The 20,358-nt window shown below is 42.8% G+C and overlaps 1 protein-coding gene across 1 annotated transcript; it reads left to right on the forward strand.

Annotated features, from left to right (window-relative positions):
* The first annotated feature begins 18,621 nt into the window (after positions 1-18,621).
* Positions 18,622-19,923, forward strand: LOC138771902 (E3 ubiquitin/ISG15 ligase TRIM25-like). Its single transcript, XM_069951904.1, has one exon. The coding sequence runs from the start codon at positions 18,622-18,624 to the stop codon at positions 19,921-19,923; it is 1,302 nt and encodes a 433-aa protein (XP_069808005.1).
* Positions 19,924-20,358: the final 435 nt, after the last annotated feature.

Genomic DNA, 20,358 nt, shown 5'->3' on the forward strand with positions numbered 1-20,358 from the left:
TGTCAGTGTGTCATTATCCTGTACCCCAAGTGTCAGCGTGTCACGATCCTGTACCCCAAGTGTCAGCGTGTCACTATCCTGTACCCCAAGTGTCAGCGTATCATTATCCTGTACCCCAAGTGTCATTATCCTGTACCATATGTGTCAGAGTGTCATTATCCTGTACCCCAAATGTCATTATCCTGTACCCCAAATGTCACTATCCTGTACCCCAAGTGTCAGCGTGTCACTATCCTGTACCCCAAGTGTCAGTGTCATTATCCTGTACCCCAAGTGTCATTATCCTGTACCCCAAGTGTCAGCGTGTCACTATCCTGTACCCCAAGTGTCAGCATATAATCATTCTGATTTTCGGATGACATATCCCTTATAAATAGGACGGGTGACATCACATCTGAGTCTGAGACTTTTCCATTAAACTTTTTTTCTCGTATTGTTACTATTTTGATCTTTTTCATGGACTGTTTTTATCCCTAAATGCAACAAAAATGTTCTGAAGGAGGGCCGGGGGGGGGCCAGAGCCGGGGGGTGGGGGGTGGGGGGGGTCAGTAGAACGTCAGCTCTGCCTTTAGCTCAGCCTGAAAACATGTCTTCCTAAAATAGCAGCTTTCTGGCCCCAGAGGATTGCTCACATCTCCGTGTTGTCATACACTGCAGGAACGTGCCGGCTCCTTATTACACATGCACCAGTTATGTCATGTTGCAATCTGACACAAATCTTGAGATTTTTGGGGGGAATCTTAAGACTTTTTGAGATCTTCTCGGAAGCTGAGGAAAGACCGGAATGGAAGTCATTGAGTGAATCGTTCAATTTCTTACATTTCTGATTGTAGGAAACCAACTAGGAATAAATGACGAGACATTTGAGCCTTATCTTGGATCCAACGAGGGACATCAAAACTTTGGGAGCCATATGCTAGGATGAAGGTGGACGTGCTCCATCAATAGCCGCTGGCTGTTACCGATATGCCCGACAGCTATCACTCCTCATCCCTAAATACACTTGCTCATTTTGCTTGGCCTATTGTTCAGAGAAGGGGGGAAGGGGAGCTGCTGCCAGACGCCTCTGATGATGACTTCATTATAAAGTCAGGAGGCTGCCATACATATGACTTGGTTGAGCCTTTTCACAGTATATGGGGACCTTATGTTCCTAGTTGTAAGGATTTGTAACCTATATTAGTCTATGGAGACATACTTTATGGAGCCTCCAATCTTATACGCCATGCTCCATTGGATGTTGTGGAACTCATAGGTATGGCATCATATAGAGGCACATGAAGTACCTAGAGCTTATAGTATACTGCTGCCATGCACTCCATATGGTGCTATATAGCGTCTGTTACAGGGAGCTGCAGGGACTCTAATAGGTACTATCACTATGGGGGAGATTTATCAAACATGGTGTAAAGTGAGACTGGCTCAGTCGCCCCTAGCAACCAATCAGATTCCACCTTTCATTTTCCAAAGAGTCTGTGAGGAATGAAAGGTGGAATCTGATTGGTTGCTAGGGGCAACTGAGCCAGTTTCACTTTACACCATGTTTGATAAATCTCCCCCTATGTGTGCATTAAGTCTGGAAAATTAGGTGAAAACTAGAGATGAGCGAATCACCTGTCTAAACAAAGCGAAGCATTTGATTTGATCGGCAAGCGGCTTCTCATCTTGCTGCCTCTCAACTCTTTTCACCTCCCTGCCACTTCTCCTTGGGTGTGAGGAAAAACTGGGAGCAGTTCTGGGAAACTTCTCTCAGTTTCCCAGGACTGGATCTAGCTTTTCCCGACACCTGAAAACCGAAAACCAATAAGGTCACTAAAATGCCCATAGGGAGTGTTACAACTATATAAATAGTTGTAGTATGATTGTGAATCTATAGTAACCACCATATTGGAGTCCCACAACTGAGTTTAGCCAAGAAAATTTTGAACAAAATTCTAATTTATTGTATACTATAGCTTTGTTCTCAAGGAGGAAATAGAAAACAACTTGACTTTATCCAACCCAATCTGATCCCCTCCTATGAGTGTGTTACCGATCATTATGGTGTTATTGCCATCAATAGTTCCAACCACTCTTTATTGTTAGTCAATGGGCCCATCAGAGACAGTCAGGGCAACATGGCCTACGTTCTAGACAAAGGTCATGGGGCTAGTGTGAACAGAGCATCGAGATGATGGATAAGAAAGATTTAACCCTTTAAGGACGGGGCCAATTTTCGTTTTTGCGTTTTCGGTTTTTCCTCCTTGTGTTTAAAAGGCCATAGCACTTGCATTTTTCCACCTAAAAACCCACATGAGCCCTTATTTTTTGCGTCACTAATTGTACTTTGCAATGACAGGATGAATTTTTGCATAAAGTACACTGCGAAACCAGAAAAAAATTCAAAGTGTGGTGAAATTTTAAAAAAAAGCATTTATTTTATTTGGGGGGAAATGTGTTTTTACGCCATTCGCCCCGCTGTAAAACTGATTTGTTATATATGTTCCTCAAGTCGTTACGATTAAAAAATTTTCTTTTATCTGATGGCCGGTAAAAAATTCAAACCATTGTTCACAAATATATGTTCCTTAAAGTCGCTCTATTCCCAGGCTTATAGCGCTTTTATCCTTTGGTCTATGGGGCTGTGTCAGGTGTCAGTTTTTGCGCCATGATGTTTACTTTCTATCGGTACCTTGATTGCGCATATACGACTTTTTGATCGCTTTTTATTACATTTATTTTGGATTTGATGCGACCAAAAATGCGCAATTTTGCACTTTGGGATATTTTTGCGCTTACACCGTTTACCGTGCGAGATCAGTAATGGGATTAATACATAGTTCGGGCGATTAAGAGGTTAAAGTGTCACTGTCTTTTAATTTTTTTTTTTGCAGAAATCAATAGTACAGGTGATTTTAAGAAACTCTGTAATTGGGTTTATTAACCGAAAAATGCATTTTTATAATAAAAAGGAAGTTGGAAGCTCTCCCTTCTGTCTTCATGGTTCTCTTATGGAGAGGGGAGGGGTTGAGGGATATGAGGTACCAAAGCAGGACAACAAAGAGTTAATTTACAGCTACATCAGCGGGCTATCTCCTCTGAAGTCAGCACTGGCCTCTCTGACCTTTGAATAGTGTCTTTCACACAGGTCCCACTGTGTAATCCTTTGTTCTCTGCTCTCTGCTAGTGACTAATCTCCCTCCTCCCTCCTCCTCCCTCCCCTCTTCATAGATTACACAGGACACATCTGATGTAAACAAGACATGATTTCCTTATAATGAGCAGTGAATAAGGGCCCTATTACACCAACAGATTATCTGACAGATTTTTTTGAGCCAAAGCCAGGAATGGACTGTATCCAGAGAACGGGTAATAAAAGAAAGACTGAGATTTCTCCTCTTTTCCAATCCATTCCTGGCTTTGGCTTAAAAAAATCTGTCAGATAATCTGTTGGTGTAATAGGGCCCTAAGAGAGAGAGGAGAGAAGGGGGGGGGGGGGGGGGGGGGGGGAGGAGGAACGACCTGCAGATAATGACATATTTGCCTAATAAACCCAATTACAAAGTTTCCTAAAATCGCCTGTACTATTGATTTCTGAAAAAAAACAACAACAAAAAAAAAAACCACAGTGACACTTTAAATTAGGCAGAGAGACCCTATAATTCTAACAAATAATTCTAATATCTATAAGGTGTGGAGGGTCATTAATAAATAAAATAAGCAAATAAATAAATAATAAATAATAACAATAAAAACAGCAGTGCGCACAAATAATAAAAATATAAAGAATATGTTTAGAAATAATAAAACAAAAATAAAGAGGAGTGAACAGAACTTTATGCAAAAAAAAAAAAAAGTTCTGAAAAATGGCGGGCGCACATCTAAAAAAAATATTATGATTTTCGGACCTGTCCGCTCTTCTCTGGTGTTCTCTGGTTTCTCCAGCCACCTCAAGCCCGTTCGGCCAATCACTAAGACAGGACAGTGCCATGGCCAGTGATTGGCTGAGCGGGCTGTCACTGACTGTCAAGGAAAATTTTTTAGAACTGCACTAAAACAGCTAAATGCTGCAATCGTTCAGCTGGTGGCTTTGCTGAAATTTGGCATACCTGCAGAACTTCACTTATGAAAAATTTGCTCTTCTTTAAACAAAAATCATGAATATATACAGAAGTACCTTGGATTAGGAGCATAATTCGTTCCGGGACCGCACTTGTAATCCAAATCCACTCTTAAACCAAAGCAAATTTTCCCATAAGAAATCATAGAAATGTAGACAATTGGTTCCACGGCCCAAAAATATTAATTTATTATTTTGAATAAGATGTAAAACAGATGAAACAAACATTCAGAAACAGCAGAATCTGTGATATTATAAGTTACTGTACAGTAATGGAGAGGATGGGAAACACAAGGGCGGACAGAGACTGCAGGGAGTATGAAGGAATGAGCAGGGCAGATATGGGCACATACATGCAGCACTCTCTGTCCGGGGAGAGAGGGGTTACAGCTATGAAGAGATTACCCCTACAGTCCTGTCCCCTGATGTAAGCCCCAGCCTGAAGTGGATCTGCTATGTTTGGAAGGTGAGGGAGACTTCCTGGGTCAGAGTACAGGGCTGTAGACCCCGCTATACAGACCATGCCCCTCCCCCCCAGTACAGGGAGCTCTTACACCAAAGCAATGCTCTTACACCAAGTCACAATTTTGAAAAACTGTGAGCTCTTAAACCAAAATGCTCTCAATCGAAATGACTCTTAAACCAAGGTACCACTGTGTATATATATATATATATATATATATATATATATATATATATTATAAATAATAAAACCATCAACACTAATAATCGAAAAATTAGACATTTGTGTGCAAATAAAATGTGTTGTGAACGATAACATAATACTTCTAATAGTCACACTATTACTACATATCATCTGTAAGGAGTTATTATTACTAATATAATTATTACTATTATTATTATTACTAATATAATTATTATTACTATTATTATTATTATTATTATTACTATAATAATTATTAAAGGTTACAAAATTCTTCTCCTAGATCCAAGTCTTGAAGATTGGCAGATGATGAGGAATCCTTGGAGGTTTCGGATACACAGGATTATTATTATTATTATTTGTAGAAGTGATGCGGTTCTGTTACTTTAGATCGCAGCAGCTTGTATTCTTGTTTCTCGGCCCCCAGTAGCCTAAATGGCTGATCCTCTGTGACATTATACAAGATAGAGAAACAATCCTGCACCTCCACTTATCTCCAGACCGATAAGAGACCATTCATTACCTGATGTGACAGCCCGAGAGCGCTGTGTGTGTGAGAGACTGTCCATTACTATAAGTGATGAGTGTGGGAAGAGACACCACCTGTCTATAACATGTGAGAGAGATATGTGATCTGTACTAAGCTGAAATAAGCCGGGTATACAGCTGGTATAACCTGGGGATCTCCTGCATATAATATATATGTACAGCTGGTATAACCTGGGGATCTCCTGTATATAATTTATATATGTACAGCTGGTATAACCTGGGGATCTCCTGTATATAATTATATATGTACAGCTGGTATAACCTGGGTATATACTGTATATAATTATATATGTACAGCTGGTATAACCTGGGGATCTCCTGTATATAATTATATAAGTACAGCTGATATAACCTGGGGATCTCCTGTATATAATTCTATACATACAGCTGGTATAACCTGGGGATCTCCTGTATATAATTATATACATGTACAGCTGGTATAACCTGGGGATCTCCTGTATATAATTATATATGTACAGCTGGTATAACCTGGGGATCTCCTGTATATAATTATATATGTACAGCTGGTATAACCTGGGGATCCCCTGTATATAATTATATATATGTACAGCTGGTATAACCTGGGCATCTCCTGTATATAATTATATACTGTACAGCTGGTATAACCTGGGCATCTCCTCTATATAATTATATATGTACAGCTAATATAACCTGGGCATCTCCTCTATATAATTATATACTATACAGTTGGTATAACCTGGGTATCTCCTGTATATAATTATATACTGTACAGTTGGTATAACCTGGGTATCTCCTGTATATAATTATATACTGTACAGCTGGTATAACCTGGGCATTATCAGATACCCTGATAACTACAGTTTGAATTTTCCATCATATTTAAAAATATCCAAAAATGTAAAAAAAAACCTGGTAGAAAAACAACCGTTTTTAGCTCCTAGAATTTTTTTTACTTGTGACATTAAACAAACGAACAGAAATATTAAGAGTAACCCCCTCCCTCCCCCCCCTTTGTAGGTCGCGTCCTATCGGTTTCCCCTATTTTTATCACCCTGACAGAAATGAGTTGACTACGGAAATCTGAAGCTTTTTCCCACAAGAGTCCTGACCTCTCGTCTGGGAATCTCTGAATTAGACCAATTGCCCTCCCCAAACCAGCACATCCCACCTCCATTACACAGGCTGACTGGTGTTACTGGGTTATTATGGTCAGGTTGGAAAACCCTTTAACCCCCAAAATGCCAGCTGAGAATTTGGGTTTGTTTTTCTCTTCCCTTTTGTTATTATTGTAAATTATGAGAATTTCCGACGCGTTTCACAGTTGTGACTGGGAGGGAAGACTTCTTCACCCTCATAACATCTTGGGAAATCTGGGATGGGAATTTTTTAGTATTTTTGTAAATTAGATATTACACATGATTTTAGTGTAAGTTTTCTGTACAACTCAAACTATGGGCTGAAATGTTCCTACAATTATCAGGGAACCAGTTTACTATTTACTAAATTTACTATTTTTCCAAAAAGTTGGAACTTTATTTTTTCAAACACAATTTATTATTTTCACAACTTTTTTCAGACTTTAGAAGTGTAGTTTCATAATTAGTTTTCCTTATTATTAAGGAAAATTATGGTCTGGCAAGAGAGTTTTTTTTTTTTAAGGATCCAGCGGAATTTTTTAGGAGAATCCAGAATGGATGATAATAGATAATATGGAGTTGTATGTGTTATTAATGATACACACTGCGCCATGTAGGCCCCACAGATGGCAACAAACAGCACTCCAAAAACAGTGGTGACAAAACATACAGTGTGAACACTCTGCAAAAGAAAGAACGGGGGGGGGGGGGGGGGGAAGAGATAGAGAGGAGAGAAGACAGAGCAAATAAAATGGAGGGGTGAGAGAGAAAGGAGAAAGTGAGAGAGGAAGAGAGAGAGAGAGAGAGAGAGAGAGGAGAGAGAGAGGGAGAGAGAAAGGAGAAAGTGAGAAAGAGGGAGAGGGGGGGAGAAAGAGAGAGAGAGAAAGTAAGAGAGAAAGGAGAAAGTGAGAGAGAGGAAGAGAGAGAGAGGGGAGAGAGAGAGAGGGAGAGAGAAAGGAGAAAGAGGGAGAGAGAGAGTGGGGGGAGAAAGAGAGAGAGAGAGAGAGAGAGAGAGAGAGAGAGAGGAAGAGAGAGAGAGAGAGAAAGGAGAAAGTGAGAGAGAGGAAGAGAGAGAGAGAGAGAGAGAGAGAGAGAGAGAGAGAGAGAGGGGAAAGAGAGAGAGGGAGAGAGAAAGGAGAAAGAGGGAGAGAGAGAGAGGGGGGGAGAAAGAGAGAGAGAGGAAGAGAGAGAGAGAGAAAGGAGAAAGTGAGAGAGAGGAAGAGAGAGAGAGAGAGAGAGAGAGAGGGGAGAGAGAGAGAGAGGGAGAGAGAAAGGAGAAAGTGAGAGGGGAGAGAGAGAGAGGGAGAGAGAAAAGAGAAAGAGGGAGAGAGAGAGAGGGGGGAGAAAAAGAGAGAGAGAGAGAGAGAGAGAGAGAAAGGAGAAAGTGAGAGAGAGGAAGAGAGAGAGAGAGAGAGAGAGAGAGAGAGAGAGAGGGGAGAGAGAGAGAGAGAAAGGAGAAAGTGAGAAAGAGGGGGAGAGAGAGAGAGAGAGAGAGAAAGGAGAAAGTGAGAGAGAGGAAGAGAGAGAGAGGGGACAGAGAGAGAGAGGGGGGGAGAGAGAAAGGAGAAAGTGAGAAAGAGGGAGAGGGGGGGGGGAGAAAGAGAGAGAGAAAGAGAGAAAAAAAAGAGAGTGGGAAAAAGTGAGAGGGGGATAGAGAGAGAGAAAGACAATGAGGAAGAGAGAGGGGGGGAGAGAGAGGTGACAGAAAAAAAGAGAGAAAAAAGGAAGAGATAGTGAGAAAAAGGAAAAGAGAGAAATTGTGAGAAAGAGAGGGAAATTGAAAGAGGGGAGAGGGGGAGAGAGAGAGAGCGAAAGAAAGAAAAGGAGAGAGATTGAGAGATGAGAGAGAGAAGAAAGAGAAAAGGAGAGAGAGAAGGACAAAGAGAAAGCGAGAAAGAGAGTGAGAGAAAAGGAGAGAGACAAGAGAAAAAGGGAGGAGAAGAGAGGAGGCCATGTTTTTCTAATGCTGGATAACCCCTTTAAGTCAATGTGGGTGGGGCTCAGCAGAAGAAGGTGTGGCTTCCAGCAGCTCTGCAGATTTTACATAAAATACTCTGAAAAGTGGTGTAAAGTAAATCAGAAGTGTTTGACAGCGCATGGCAAGAAGAGTGGCGCACAGAGGGCGGCTCCTGCCTCTGCCTGCACAAGTCTGCCGAATCTTTTACCAGTGAAATGTCCACCTAAATTCCTACAATAATAATAACCACTCAGAGTAAAAAAAAAACACAGAATACAATTATATTATTAATAATTCAATTCAATGTAAATCTACTAAACAAGAGCAGGAAATACATTCTAATAAAGAAATAATGTAATTGATAAAATATTAAAAAGAATAAAAGATAAATACAAAAATAATCTAAAAAATAAAACATAAACAATACAAGTACAACTACTGTGGCGTCTCAGTTATGATAGCGCACTGCAGAGCTCAGCTGGTGCTATCACAGTCACTGGCTCCCCGGCAGTACGCCACAGTATATGTCGGCATCTCTTCATGACTGGACACCTGGGATTCTGAGGCCATGAAGTATATATATATCCTGTAGAATGTTCTGGATGAGGGGCACGGTGACATCACCTCAGTGGGTGTATCGCCCCCCGCTGGTGTAATATCTGCAGGTCTGCCCGATAACATGGGGAGCTGGCACCGGCCGCAGCGTTAACATCCTCAGCGCCAAGTCAAACCTTCCTTTCCATTCCTGCGCTATTTATAGATGGGAATCTTGACAGAAATTGTTCTGTTTATTTGGATTTTTTTTTCCATTATGACAAAGTTTTTCCTTGTTCTAATTTTGCTCCAAGGTGCACGTGTATATACTATATACTGCCTATAGAACTATATATATATATCCATCAGTGTGGATATAGCAGCAGGGGGCAGGATGTAGGGATCCAGGAAATACAAAGCAAATGTTCCATTGGAAAGAGAGGAAGGTGCGGTGTGCCGTATGGGGTATGCAGCTCCCACATCTATTAGACTCTGTTCACATTAGTGCAGTGGTAGATAGAAAGATCTATTATCTATCTATCTATCTATCTATCTATCTATCTATCTATCTATCTATCTATCTATCTATCTCCTATCTATCTATCTATCATATATCTATTATCTATCTATCTCCTATCTATCTATCTATCTATCTATCTATCTATCTATCTATCTATTATCTATCTATCTCCTATCTATCTATCTATCTATCTATCTCCTATCTATCTATCTATCTATCTATCTATCTATCTATCTATCTATCTATCTCCTATCTATCTATCTATCTATTATCTATCTATCTCCTATCTATCTATCTATCTATCTATCTATCTATCTATCTATCTTCTATCTATCTATCTATCTATCTATCTATCTATCTATCTATCTATCTCCTATCTATCTACCTATCTATCTATCTATCTATCTATCTATCTATCTATCTATCTCCTATCTATCTATCTATCTATCTATTATCTATCTATCTCCTATCTATCTATCTATCTATCTATCTATCTATCTATCTATCTTCTATCTATCTATCTATCTATCTATCTATCTATCTATCTATCTATCTCCTATCTATCTATCTATCTATCTATCTATCTATCTATCTATCTATCTATCTATCCATCCATCCATCTTCCCCTTCTCTCCTTTCCTTCTATCTCTGTAGCGTAGACCCTGACACCAGTCCAGTCCAGGTGACGTCACCCTCTCTGGTCCCATGCCCGCACCATTCCTCTGTAATAACAATAGATAATCTTTCCTGCTGAGACATCCCAGTTGTTTCTGGAGAACCCCGGAGCCGCATCTCCATAGATCAGTAGCCAGGATTGGTGGCCTGTGAAGCTGCGGCCCGGCGGACCCCCCACTAACACTGCCAGGATCCTAAATTATAATGGGTAATGAAAACAAATCAGGTTGTGTAAAGTTAGTGGCCCTGATGTATGGGACCTGCTGGGCCCCCGGGTGTCACATCCTGCCCGGAATTAATGGGCAATCACAAGGAACACAAATGTTTAGCTGAAGAACACTAGAGAGTGTCCAGGTAACCGGGGGGCACCAGACATACACCAGACCCCCGGCTCTTCACCTGGCGGTGGGCTTCTCTTTGAACAATAGCAGTGGTTTCCTGTCAGACAAGGTTCACACTACATTAGTCATGAGGATGAATGGGGCAGCGGTGGGATTTAAGAGCTGAAGCCTCACATAGTCCCTGCGGAGGTCCCTCAGCTGTGAAGGCCTCGTATGGGGTCACTGCCCATATATATATATATATATATATATATATATATATAATGCCTCAGTGATGTCACTGCCCATATATATATAATGCCTCAGTGATGTCACTGCCCATATATATAATGCCTCAGTAATGTCACTGCCCATATATATATAATGTCTCAGTGATGTCACTGCCCATATATATATAATGTCTCAGTGATGTCACTGCCCATATATATATATAATGCCTCAGTGATGTCACTGCCAATATATATATAATGCCTCAGTGATGTCACTGTTTCATACTAAGTATTAAAGGAGTTGGCCACTTTATAGTAAAATTGCTCAGTGTACAGTATTATCAACTGTATTCACTGTATATTCTGACAGCAGCTTCCTGTGTACTCACTGTATATACTGACAGCAGCTCCCTGTGTACTCACTATATATACTGACAGCAGCTCTCTGTGTACTCACTGTATATACTGACAGCAGCTCCCTGTGTACCTCATAAAGCTAAAATCAGACTCCCCTCCTCCAGGCTGGGCTGTCTTGCTCTATGGTGAGTCTGTCCATAAGATGGCCGACATGGAGCATGAAACCCTGCCCCGCCCCCAGTGTCCACCACTGAGCCTGTAAATGTCTAGGAAGGACATGGGGGCGGGGCATGGTCATATGCTCCTCCTTGTCGGCCATCTTATGGACAGACTCACCACAGAGCAGGACAGCACAGCCTGGAGGAGGGGAGTCTGATTTAATCTTTTTGAGGTACACAGGGAGCTGCTGTCAGTATATACATGGAGTACACAGGGAGCTGCCGTCAGTATATACAGTGGGTACACAGGGAGCTGCTGTCAGTATATACAGTGAGTACAGGGAGCTGCTGTCAATATATACAGTGAGTACAGGGAGCTGCTGTCAGTATATACAGTGAGTACACAGGGAGCTGCTATCAGTATATACAGTAAGTATACAAGAAGCTGCTGTCAGTATATACAGTGAGTACACAGGGAGCTGCTGTCCGTATATACAGTGAGTACACAGGGGGCGGCTGTCAGTATATACAGTGAGTACACAGGGAGCTGCTGTCAGTATATACAGTGAGTACACATGGAGCTGCTGTCAGTATATACAGTGAGTATAGGGAGCTGCTGTCAGTATATACAGTGAGTACACAGGGAGCTGCTGTCAGTATATACAGTGAGTACAGGGAGCTGCTGTCAGTATATACAGTGAGTACACATGGAGCTGCTGTCAGTATATACAGTAAGTACACAGGGAGCTGTTGCCAGTATATACAGTGAGTACACAGGGAGCTGCTGTCAGTATATACAGTGAGTACACAGGGAGCTGCTGTCAGTATATACAGTGAGTACAGGAAGCTGCTGTCAGTAAATACAGTAAGTACACAGGGAGCTGCTGTCAGTATATACAGTGAGTACACAGGAAGCTGCTGTCAGTATATACAGTGAGTACAGGAAGCTGCTGTCAGTATATACAGTAAGTACACAGGGAGCTGCTGTCAGTATATACAGTGAGTACACAGGAAGCTGCTGTCAGTATATACAGTGAGTACAGGAAGCTGCTGTCAGTATATACAGTAAGTACACAGGGAGCTGCTGTCAGTATATACAGTGAGTACACAGAAAGCTGCTGTCAGTATATGGTGGTGGTGCCGCTGAAGGTCCGGACCCGAGAGGGGGGGGCATCCGCTGAAGGTCCGGGCCCGGGGGGGGTGCCGCTGAAGGACCGGGCACAGGGTAGGCGGGTGCCGCTGAAGTCCCGGGCCTGGGGGGGGGGCGCTGAAGGTCCAGGTGGGGGATGTGCCCCGCTGAAGGTCTGGGTACGGGGGGGCGTGATGATCGGGCAGCAGGGCAGAGAGCTGTGCTGAGAGGCTCTCACTTATCCGGAATCACGGGCAGTTTCCTGATGCACATCAGGAAAGTGCCCGTGATTCCGGCGCTCCCATAGACTTCTATGGGGGCGTCCGGGCCGGAATTCCGGACAAAAATAGGACATGTCCTATTTTTTCCGGATCAATTTTCCGGAACGGACACCCTTCCAGAAAAATTCGGAAGGGTGTCCGTGACCAATTAAAGTCTATGGGTCTGGAAATCCGTCCGGATTTCCTGATAGGAAATCCGGATGGTTTTTCCGGACGTGTGAAGGGGGCCTTAGTGATGTCACTACTTCTCTGTAACTCTTAGTGATGTCACTTGTTCTCTGTGATTCTTAGTGATGTCACTTGTTCTCTGTGACTCTTAGTGATGTCACTCCTTCTTTGTGGCTCTTAGTGATGTCACTTGTTCTCTGTGACTCTCAATGATGTCACTTGTTCTCTGTGACTCTCAGTGATGTCAACTATTCTCTGTGATTCTTAATGATGTCACTTGTTCTCTGTGACTCTCAGTGATGTCACTTGTTCTCTGTGACTCTCAGTGATGTCACTCGTTCTCTGTGACTCTTAGTGATGTCACTCCTTCTCTGTGACTCTTAGTGATGTCACTCCTTCTCTGTGACTCTTAGTGATGTCACTTGTTCTCTGTGACTCTTAGTGATGTCACTCCTTCTCTGTGACTCTTAGTGATGTCACTTGTTCTCTGTGACTCTTAGTGATGTCACTCCTTCTCTGTGACTCTTAGTGATGTCACTTGTTCTCTGTGACTCTTAGTGATGTCACTCCTTCTCTGTGACTCTTAGTGATGTCACTCCTTCTCTGTGACTCTTAGTGATGTCACTCCTTCTCTGTGACTCTTAGTGATGTCACTCCTTCTCTGTGACTCTTAGTGATGTCACTTGTTCTCTGTGACTCTTAGTGATGTCCCTCCTCTGTGACTCTTAGTGATGTCACTTGTTCTCTGTGACTCAGTGATGTCACTCCTTCTCTGTGACTCTTAGTGATGTCACTCCTCTGTGACTCTTAGTGATGTCACTTGTTCTCTGTGACTCAGTGATGTCACTTGTTCTCTGTGACTCTTAGTGATGTCACTTGTTCTCTGTGACTCTTAGTGATGTCACTTGTTTTCTGTGACACTTAGTGATGTCACTTGTTCTCTGTGACTCTTAGTGATGTCACTCCTCTGTGGCTCTTAGTGATGTAACTTGTTCTCTGTGACTCTTATTGATGTCACTTGTTCTCTGTGACTCTTAGTGATGTCACTCCTTCTCTGTGACTCTTAGTGATGTCACTTGTTCTCTGTGACTCAGTGATGTCACTCCTTCTCTGTGACTTTTAGTGATGTCACTCCTTCTCTGTGACTCTTAGTGATGTCACTTGTTCTCTGTGACTCTTAGTGATGTCACTTGTTCTCTGTGACACTTAGTGATGTCATTTGTTCTCTGTGACTCTCAGTGATGTCACTTGTTCTCTGTGACTCTTAGTGATGTCACTCCTCTGTGACTCTTATTGATGTCACTTGTTCTCTGTGACTCTTAGTGATGTCACTCCTCTGTGGCTCTTAGTGATGTCACTTGTTCTCTGTGATTCTTAGTGATGTCACTCCTTCTTTGTGGCTCTTAGTGATGTCACTTGTTCTCTGTCACTCTCACTGATGTCACTTGTTCTCTGTGATTCTTTGTGATGTCACTTGTTCTCTGTGACTCTCAAGTGTCTCAATGATGTCACAGGTTCCTGATGGATTGAACAGGCTGTATTCTAATAGAGCATTCAGTAGGCGTCATTATGATGTCATGGGTTCCCAATGTATATATAGGCTATATTCCCAAGTCCTGTATATTGTCTCAGTGATGTCACAGGTTCCCGGTAATTGATCATTTCCACTGGACAATGGCTGCCTCTTCTGCCTCTTTCGCCTCCTTTGTTTGTAGACACTTCCAGTTCTGCAGGAGATGGTGCAGGCGAATACCAGCGCTGTAACTTCTGCTTCTTGTCACCCACATGCTGTCACATTACAGGGCCAGTACCAGGTGCAGGGGCGAGAAGCAGACGCTTGGAGGTATGTGACTTGTATATATAGAACAAGTGCACAAGATTTTTTTTTTCTAATTTCCATGTACAGAGCCGCAGGTTCCAGATATTTAGTACAAAAAGTTTTAACCTATTAGTTACCAAGGATCTGCAGTAATGGATTGCCTAATGTGCTGGAATCTGGTATAGGATCTTCTGTCCACCATTCGTATGGGTGGGTTGAGCATAGACATTGGTAGCATAGCCTACCCAGCATTTCCACCAGTGCCTATCCTTGGACATTAAAGGCTTCCTCTTATTAGAGCTCAGGTCCACCAGCAAAATTTTTCTGAGTGTTCTTCATATTTTGAAAGGTCGAAGAGAGAATGTCCCGGGATCGGGGATGGGGTTGCCGTCAGTAGAGGTGGGCAGGGTCTAGGTTATGTGTCAGAGACAAATCCAGTAAGTGAGGTTTCTGTATAAAATTATGGCCATTAGTCCCGGACAGGATTTATGTTCGGATGTGTCATTTTGGGGCTGATGTAAAACAGGAGCCAGGTCTCGATTGAGTCTGGCTGATCCGTAGACGTTGTAATTCTACACCGCAGAGCGGGACAGGCCTGACCGGATTCCAGCCACTTCTGCTCCTTCACAAAACAGACAAAATGTGTCAGTGTCTGAAAACAAGGCAAATAGGTCAATGATAGATGGGGGTGTAAGACTCCGGGGTCATGGTGAAGATGGATAGAAAGAACCCCAAAAGATGTGTCAATATACTGTCCATATACTGCACACTACATAGCAGGATTTCTCAGCTGCCATCAATGTCATTGGCATCAAAGGTAAAGCTGAATGGTCCAGTATCTAGTCCATGAATAACAATCCAATCTATGGAGACCGGTGGTTTTTAGTATCTAGCCCATGAAGACCAGAGGTTTAGTATCCAGTCCAGGAAACCAGTGGTTTATTATCCAGTCTGTGAAGACCAGTTGTTTAGTATCCAGTCCAGGAGACCAGTGGTTTATTATCCAGTGCATGGAGACCAGTAGTTTGGTATCCAGTCCAGGAGACCAGTAGTTTTCTATCCAGTCCATGAAGATCAGTAGTTTGGTATCCAGTCCAGGAGACCAGTGGTTTATTATCCAGTCCATGGAGACCAGTAGTTTGGTATCCAGTCCAGGAGACCAGTAGTTTTCTATCCAGTCCATGGAGATCAGTAGTTTGGTATCCAGTCCAGGAGACGGGTGGTTTATTATCCAGTCCATGAAGACCAAAGGTTTAGTATCCAGTCTGTGGAGACCAGTGGTTTAGTATCCAGTCCAGGAGACCAGTGGTTTATTATACAGTCCATGAAGACCAAAGGTCTTGGAGACCAGTGGTTTAGTATCCAGTCCAGGAGACCAGTAGTTTGGTATCCAGTCCAGAAGACCAGTGGTTTAGTATCCAGTCCAGGAGACCAGTGGTTTAGTATCCAGTGCAGGAGACCAGTGGTTTAGTATCCAGTCCATGGAGACCAGTAGTTTGGGATCCAGTCCAGGAGACCAGAGGTTTAGTACCCAGTCTATAGAGACCAGTAGTTTAGTATCCAGTCTATAGAGACCAGTGGTTTAGTATTCAGTCCATTTGATCACATTTCACTATTTGAATCACATTTCATGTTGAGGTGCTCTTCTCTTATTGACCACAAGTTTACCCATTCTTAAAGATATGATGGGTACCCTCAGGCTGTATCTTGACTTAGTGCATTAGCATTACCAGCTACTTGGCCAGTGTCAAGATAGCCAACACTAATGAAAATCACCTTCGACTCCCAACAAGTCCTCACATTTCTCTGCCATGTTAGATTAGATTAGAAACTCTATCAGTCTAAACTTTCACTGTCTCCCCTTTCCCCCCTTTCAGGTGCCGCAGGAGTACTGTCACTACTTATATTAATATTAGAGAGAAGTGAACTTCTAGCACGCTTAGATTAATCTGAACCCAAACGCTCTGCAATAGATTAATGGTGGCTTAAGAAGTAGGATGCAGCCCTATGGAGTTCTGGAAAACATAGATAAAGCCTATGGCAGTACCCATGTTTTCCAGGCCCCCTTAGGGCTGCTTCCCACTTTTTCAGCCACTGGTAGTCATTTGCCGCACGCTCTTCTCCAATCAATATCATTCACCCTTTAAGTGAAAAATACAAATGACCAACAAAAACGTTCTCATGAGCTGGTTATTGTATCCATAGATAACCAGCAGGGGTGCTATGGTACTAGAGATGTGGAACCAGGATGCTCTGTTAACATTTTCAAGACAATAAACAAGCAAGGAGATTTCAAATCTGAAGCTGCAATTGCAGAATAGTGAGTGCAGCTCTGAAGTATAATGCAAGATTGTAACTCAGGATCACTACAGAATCAATAATGTAATATATGTACACAGTGACCCCACCAGCAGAATAGGGAGTGCAGCTCTGGAGTATAATACAGGATGTAACTCAGGATCAGTACAGGATCAGTAATGTGATGTATGTACACAGTGACCCCACCAGCAGAATAGTGAGTGCAGCTCTGGAGTATAATACAAGATGTAACTCAGGATCAGTACAGGATCAGTAATGTAATATATGTGCACAGTGACCCCACCAGCAGATTAGTGAGTGCAGCTCTGGAGTATACTGTAATACAGGATGTAACTCAGGATCACTACAGGATCAGTAATGTAATATATGTGCACAGTGACTCCACCAGCAGAATAGGGAGTGCAGCTCTGGAGTATAATACAAGATGTAACTCGTGATCAGTACAGGATAAGTAATGTGATGTCATGTATGGACACGGTGATTCCCATTGACCACTCTTATACCCCACTTCCTTTGTATACACCATATTGTCTTTAATAAGATAAGGGAGGAAACGTCTGACAGTGTCCAGGCCAGTGATGGACTACTTGCAGGGATCACTTTTCCCAGGCCTGGCCCACAGCTGTTAACCTCACTTCTCAATCTGCGTCTTATCAGCTCCACTCCTCAGATGTGACACGTAGTATTAGAGACTTCCTATCTATTAAATCTATTGCATTTTGTCATCTATGAATATTATTAAAGGGTAACTCCACATACTTATGTCCTTGCAGCCATTGTGACTGTGGATCAGGAATGTATGAGATCTGCGCACCCATTGCTATAGCAGCTACATGATGAGAACGCTTTGTTTGGCTTCACCAGTATTACACGTTGCCCGTCACAATGACTGCTGGTTGGCCCAGACAGCATGATGAGCGAGGCGGGAATTTCTCATCACCATGCTGTATAGACCCCATACTGTAGCTTTGGCGGGGCTAGAGAATAATAAGGGCTTAAATAAGTGCTTAAGGGATTTTCTTCCACATCAACTGGTGTCAGAAAGTTGTATAGATTTGTAATTTACTTCTATTTAAAAAATCTCCAGTCTTCCTGTACTTATCAGATGCTATATGTGCTGCAGGAAGTGGTTTATTCTTTTCAATCTGACACAGTACTCTCTGCTGCCACCTCTGTCTGAGTCAGGAACTGTCCAGAGTAGGAGAGGTTTTTTTTATGGGGACTTGCTGCTGCTCTGGACAGTTCCTGTCTCGGACAGAGGTGGCAGCAGAGAGCACTTTGTCAGATTGAAAAGAATACAATACTTCCTGCTAGACATACAGCAGCTGATAAGTATGGGAAGACTTGAGATTTTTAAATAGAAGTAAATAACAAATCTATATGACTTTCTGAAACCAGTTGATCTGAAAGAAAAAGAACAATGGGGCACCTCATGATGCTGGAGGAACGCGGGAAGTGCTGGTTGATAAGCTAGGTGTCCCCTATCCCACGGACAGGCGAGAACGTTTACTCTTGGGATAACCCCTTTAGGTACAGATTAGTTAAAATACCGTAAAAGTTATTTCCTTGTAGAATCTGAACTCCTCCCTATGTGTGACATTGAGTGCGACCTACAAATGCCAATAGCTAAAAAACCTGATATGTGCGAAAGAAGGTAAAACAAGTCTGATCTGTCTCCTGACACAGAAGGACGTTGTGCTTAGTTTCCTCTTGCAGAGCTGACAATGGCGGAATCGGCCATCCCTTGCACTTATTGCGCTCCTTCTAACATTCCTGCTATCAAGACGTGTTTGACCTGTGGAGCTTCTTTTTGTGACAAACACTTGGAGGTCCACAGCAAGGCTCCAGAACACATCTTGGTGGATCCCACCGCTGACCCAGCTGGTAGGAAGTGCTCTCTCCACCAAGAAGTCCTAAAGTACTACTGCCCGGATGACTCCACCTGTATCTGTCTCACCTGCTTCTTGCTTGGAAACCACAAGGGACACAATGTAGAGTTACTCTCCGAGGCCTCTAGCAAGAGGAAGGATTCCTTACGAAAAAGCCTGGAGAAACTGGTCTCAAAGAGAGTGGAGACTGAAGAAAGAGTCCAGAGTCTGGAGGAGCTCTGGGCTAAAGTACACGAAGAAGACAAGTCTAAGACAGACAGAATTGCCAACTTATTTAGAGACATCAAGAGAAAAGTGGAAGATCTGGAGAGGAAAGTCTTGAGTGGAGTACCGAGAAAGGAAAACCAGGTCTGTGATCTGATCCAGCAGCTGGAACTCAAGAAGGACACGTTGTCAAGCAAGATCCGGAGCATTCAGGAGTTGTGTGATCTGTCTGATCCTATACTGGTTCTACAACACCAGGAACCAAATGGAGTTGATACAGATGTGGAAAGCTCCTTTAAATATGTGGAGCCGATTCATGGCCTTAATGATCTGGATGAAGGTCTGATCTCCATCTCAATGCATAGGGGCTTATCCACCATCATTACTTGTGTTCAGGAACAGTTTAAAGTGTACCAGGCGGATGACATTATTTTTGACATGAATACAGCTGGGGACAGTCTGGACATATCCAATGACCTAAAAACAATCATTGCTTCCCCTAAAAAATTTAATCGACCAAAAACACAGGAGAGGTTTCAGTACAATCAGGTTCTGAGCACCAGGAGCTTCAGCTCGGGGCGACATTACTGGTGCGTGAAGACCAGCGAGGCAGGAAACTGGAGGGTGGGGGTCTGTTATAACAGTATGGAGCGTAAGGGCGAGCCTTCATACCTTGGAGATAACAATAAGTCTTGGTCCCTTGGGGCTTTTGAGAAACAATACAGGGTAACTCACAATAACCATTTAGTGAACTTAGGTGGCATCGTCTCCTCTCAGGATATCGCCATATATCTGGATTACGATAAAGGTAGGCTTTCATTTTTTGAGCTCGGGGACCCGATTAGGCATTTGTACACATTCAGTGCCCTCTTTACCGAGCCCTTGCATGCTGCATTTGGCATATGGAATAGCCACTTGAAAATCATCAGGTAGCAAGGACCCATCCCACCCTTCTGTGACCTCCACCATTAGGTAAATATTGGAAGTCACCCCACAGCTATGGGGCCCCTGAGGTAAGGAACATGGCACTGGACTTTGCCAACCCAAATTGGTGTGTAGAGAGGGAATGAATTAGACTGGGAGGGGTTGGGTTTAGGTGTTGTCTAAATGATTGAATGGGACAAGGGGTGGGTTTTTGGTTAAGGGGATGAGTCTTAGTTCTTTGGTTCTGCTAAGGGGCCCCTCTTTACGATGTTAATGGGTGTTCAGGAGTAGACATTCCATTGCTGACCCTTGGACTAACCTGTGTATGCATCAGAGGGTAACTTGCCAAGTCCCTTGGTTTGGCACATGCCCCATTGCTTTGTTATAGACATGGTGTGGGTGGTGGGTGGTGAACCAAACCATCCAGCAGGGAATCAGTCTTAG

The sequence above is a fragment of the Dendropsophus ebraccatus genome, chromosome 14 (genome assembly GCF_027789765.1).
Source record: "Dendropsophus ebraccatus isolate aDenEbr1 chromosome 14, aDenEbr1.pat, whole genome shotgun sequence".
NCBI classification, from domain to species: Eukaryota; Metazoa; Chordata; class Amphibia; order Anura; family Hylidae; genus Dendropsophus; species Dendropsophus ebraccatus.

Bases quoted from the DNA above. Each gene is read 5' to 3' on its own strand.
- LOC138771902 (XM_069951904.1), top strand. From the start codon at position 18,622: ATGGCGGAATCGGCCATCCCTTGCACTTATTGCGCTCCTTCTAACATT.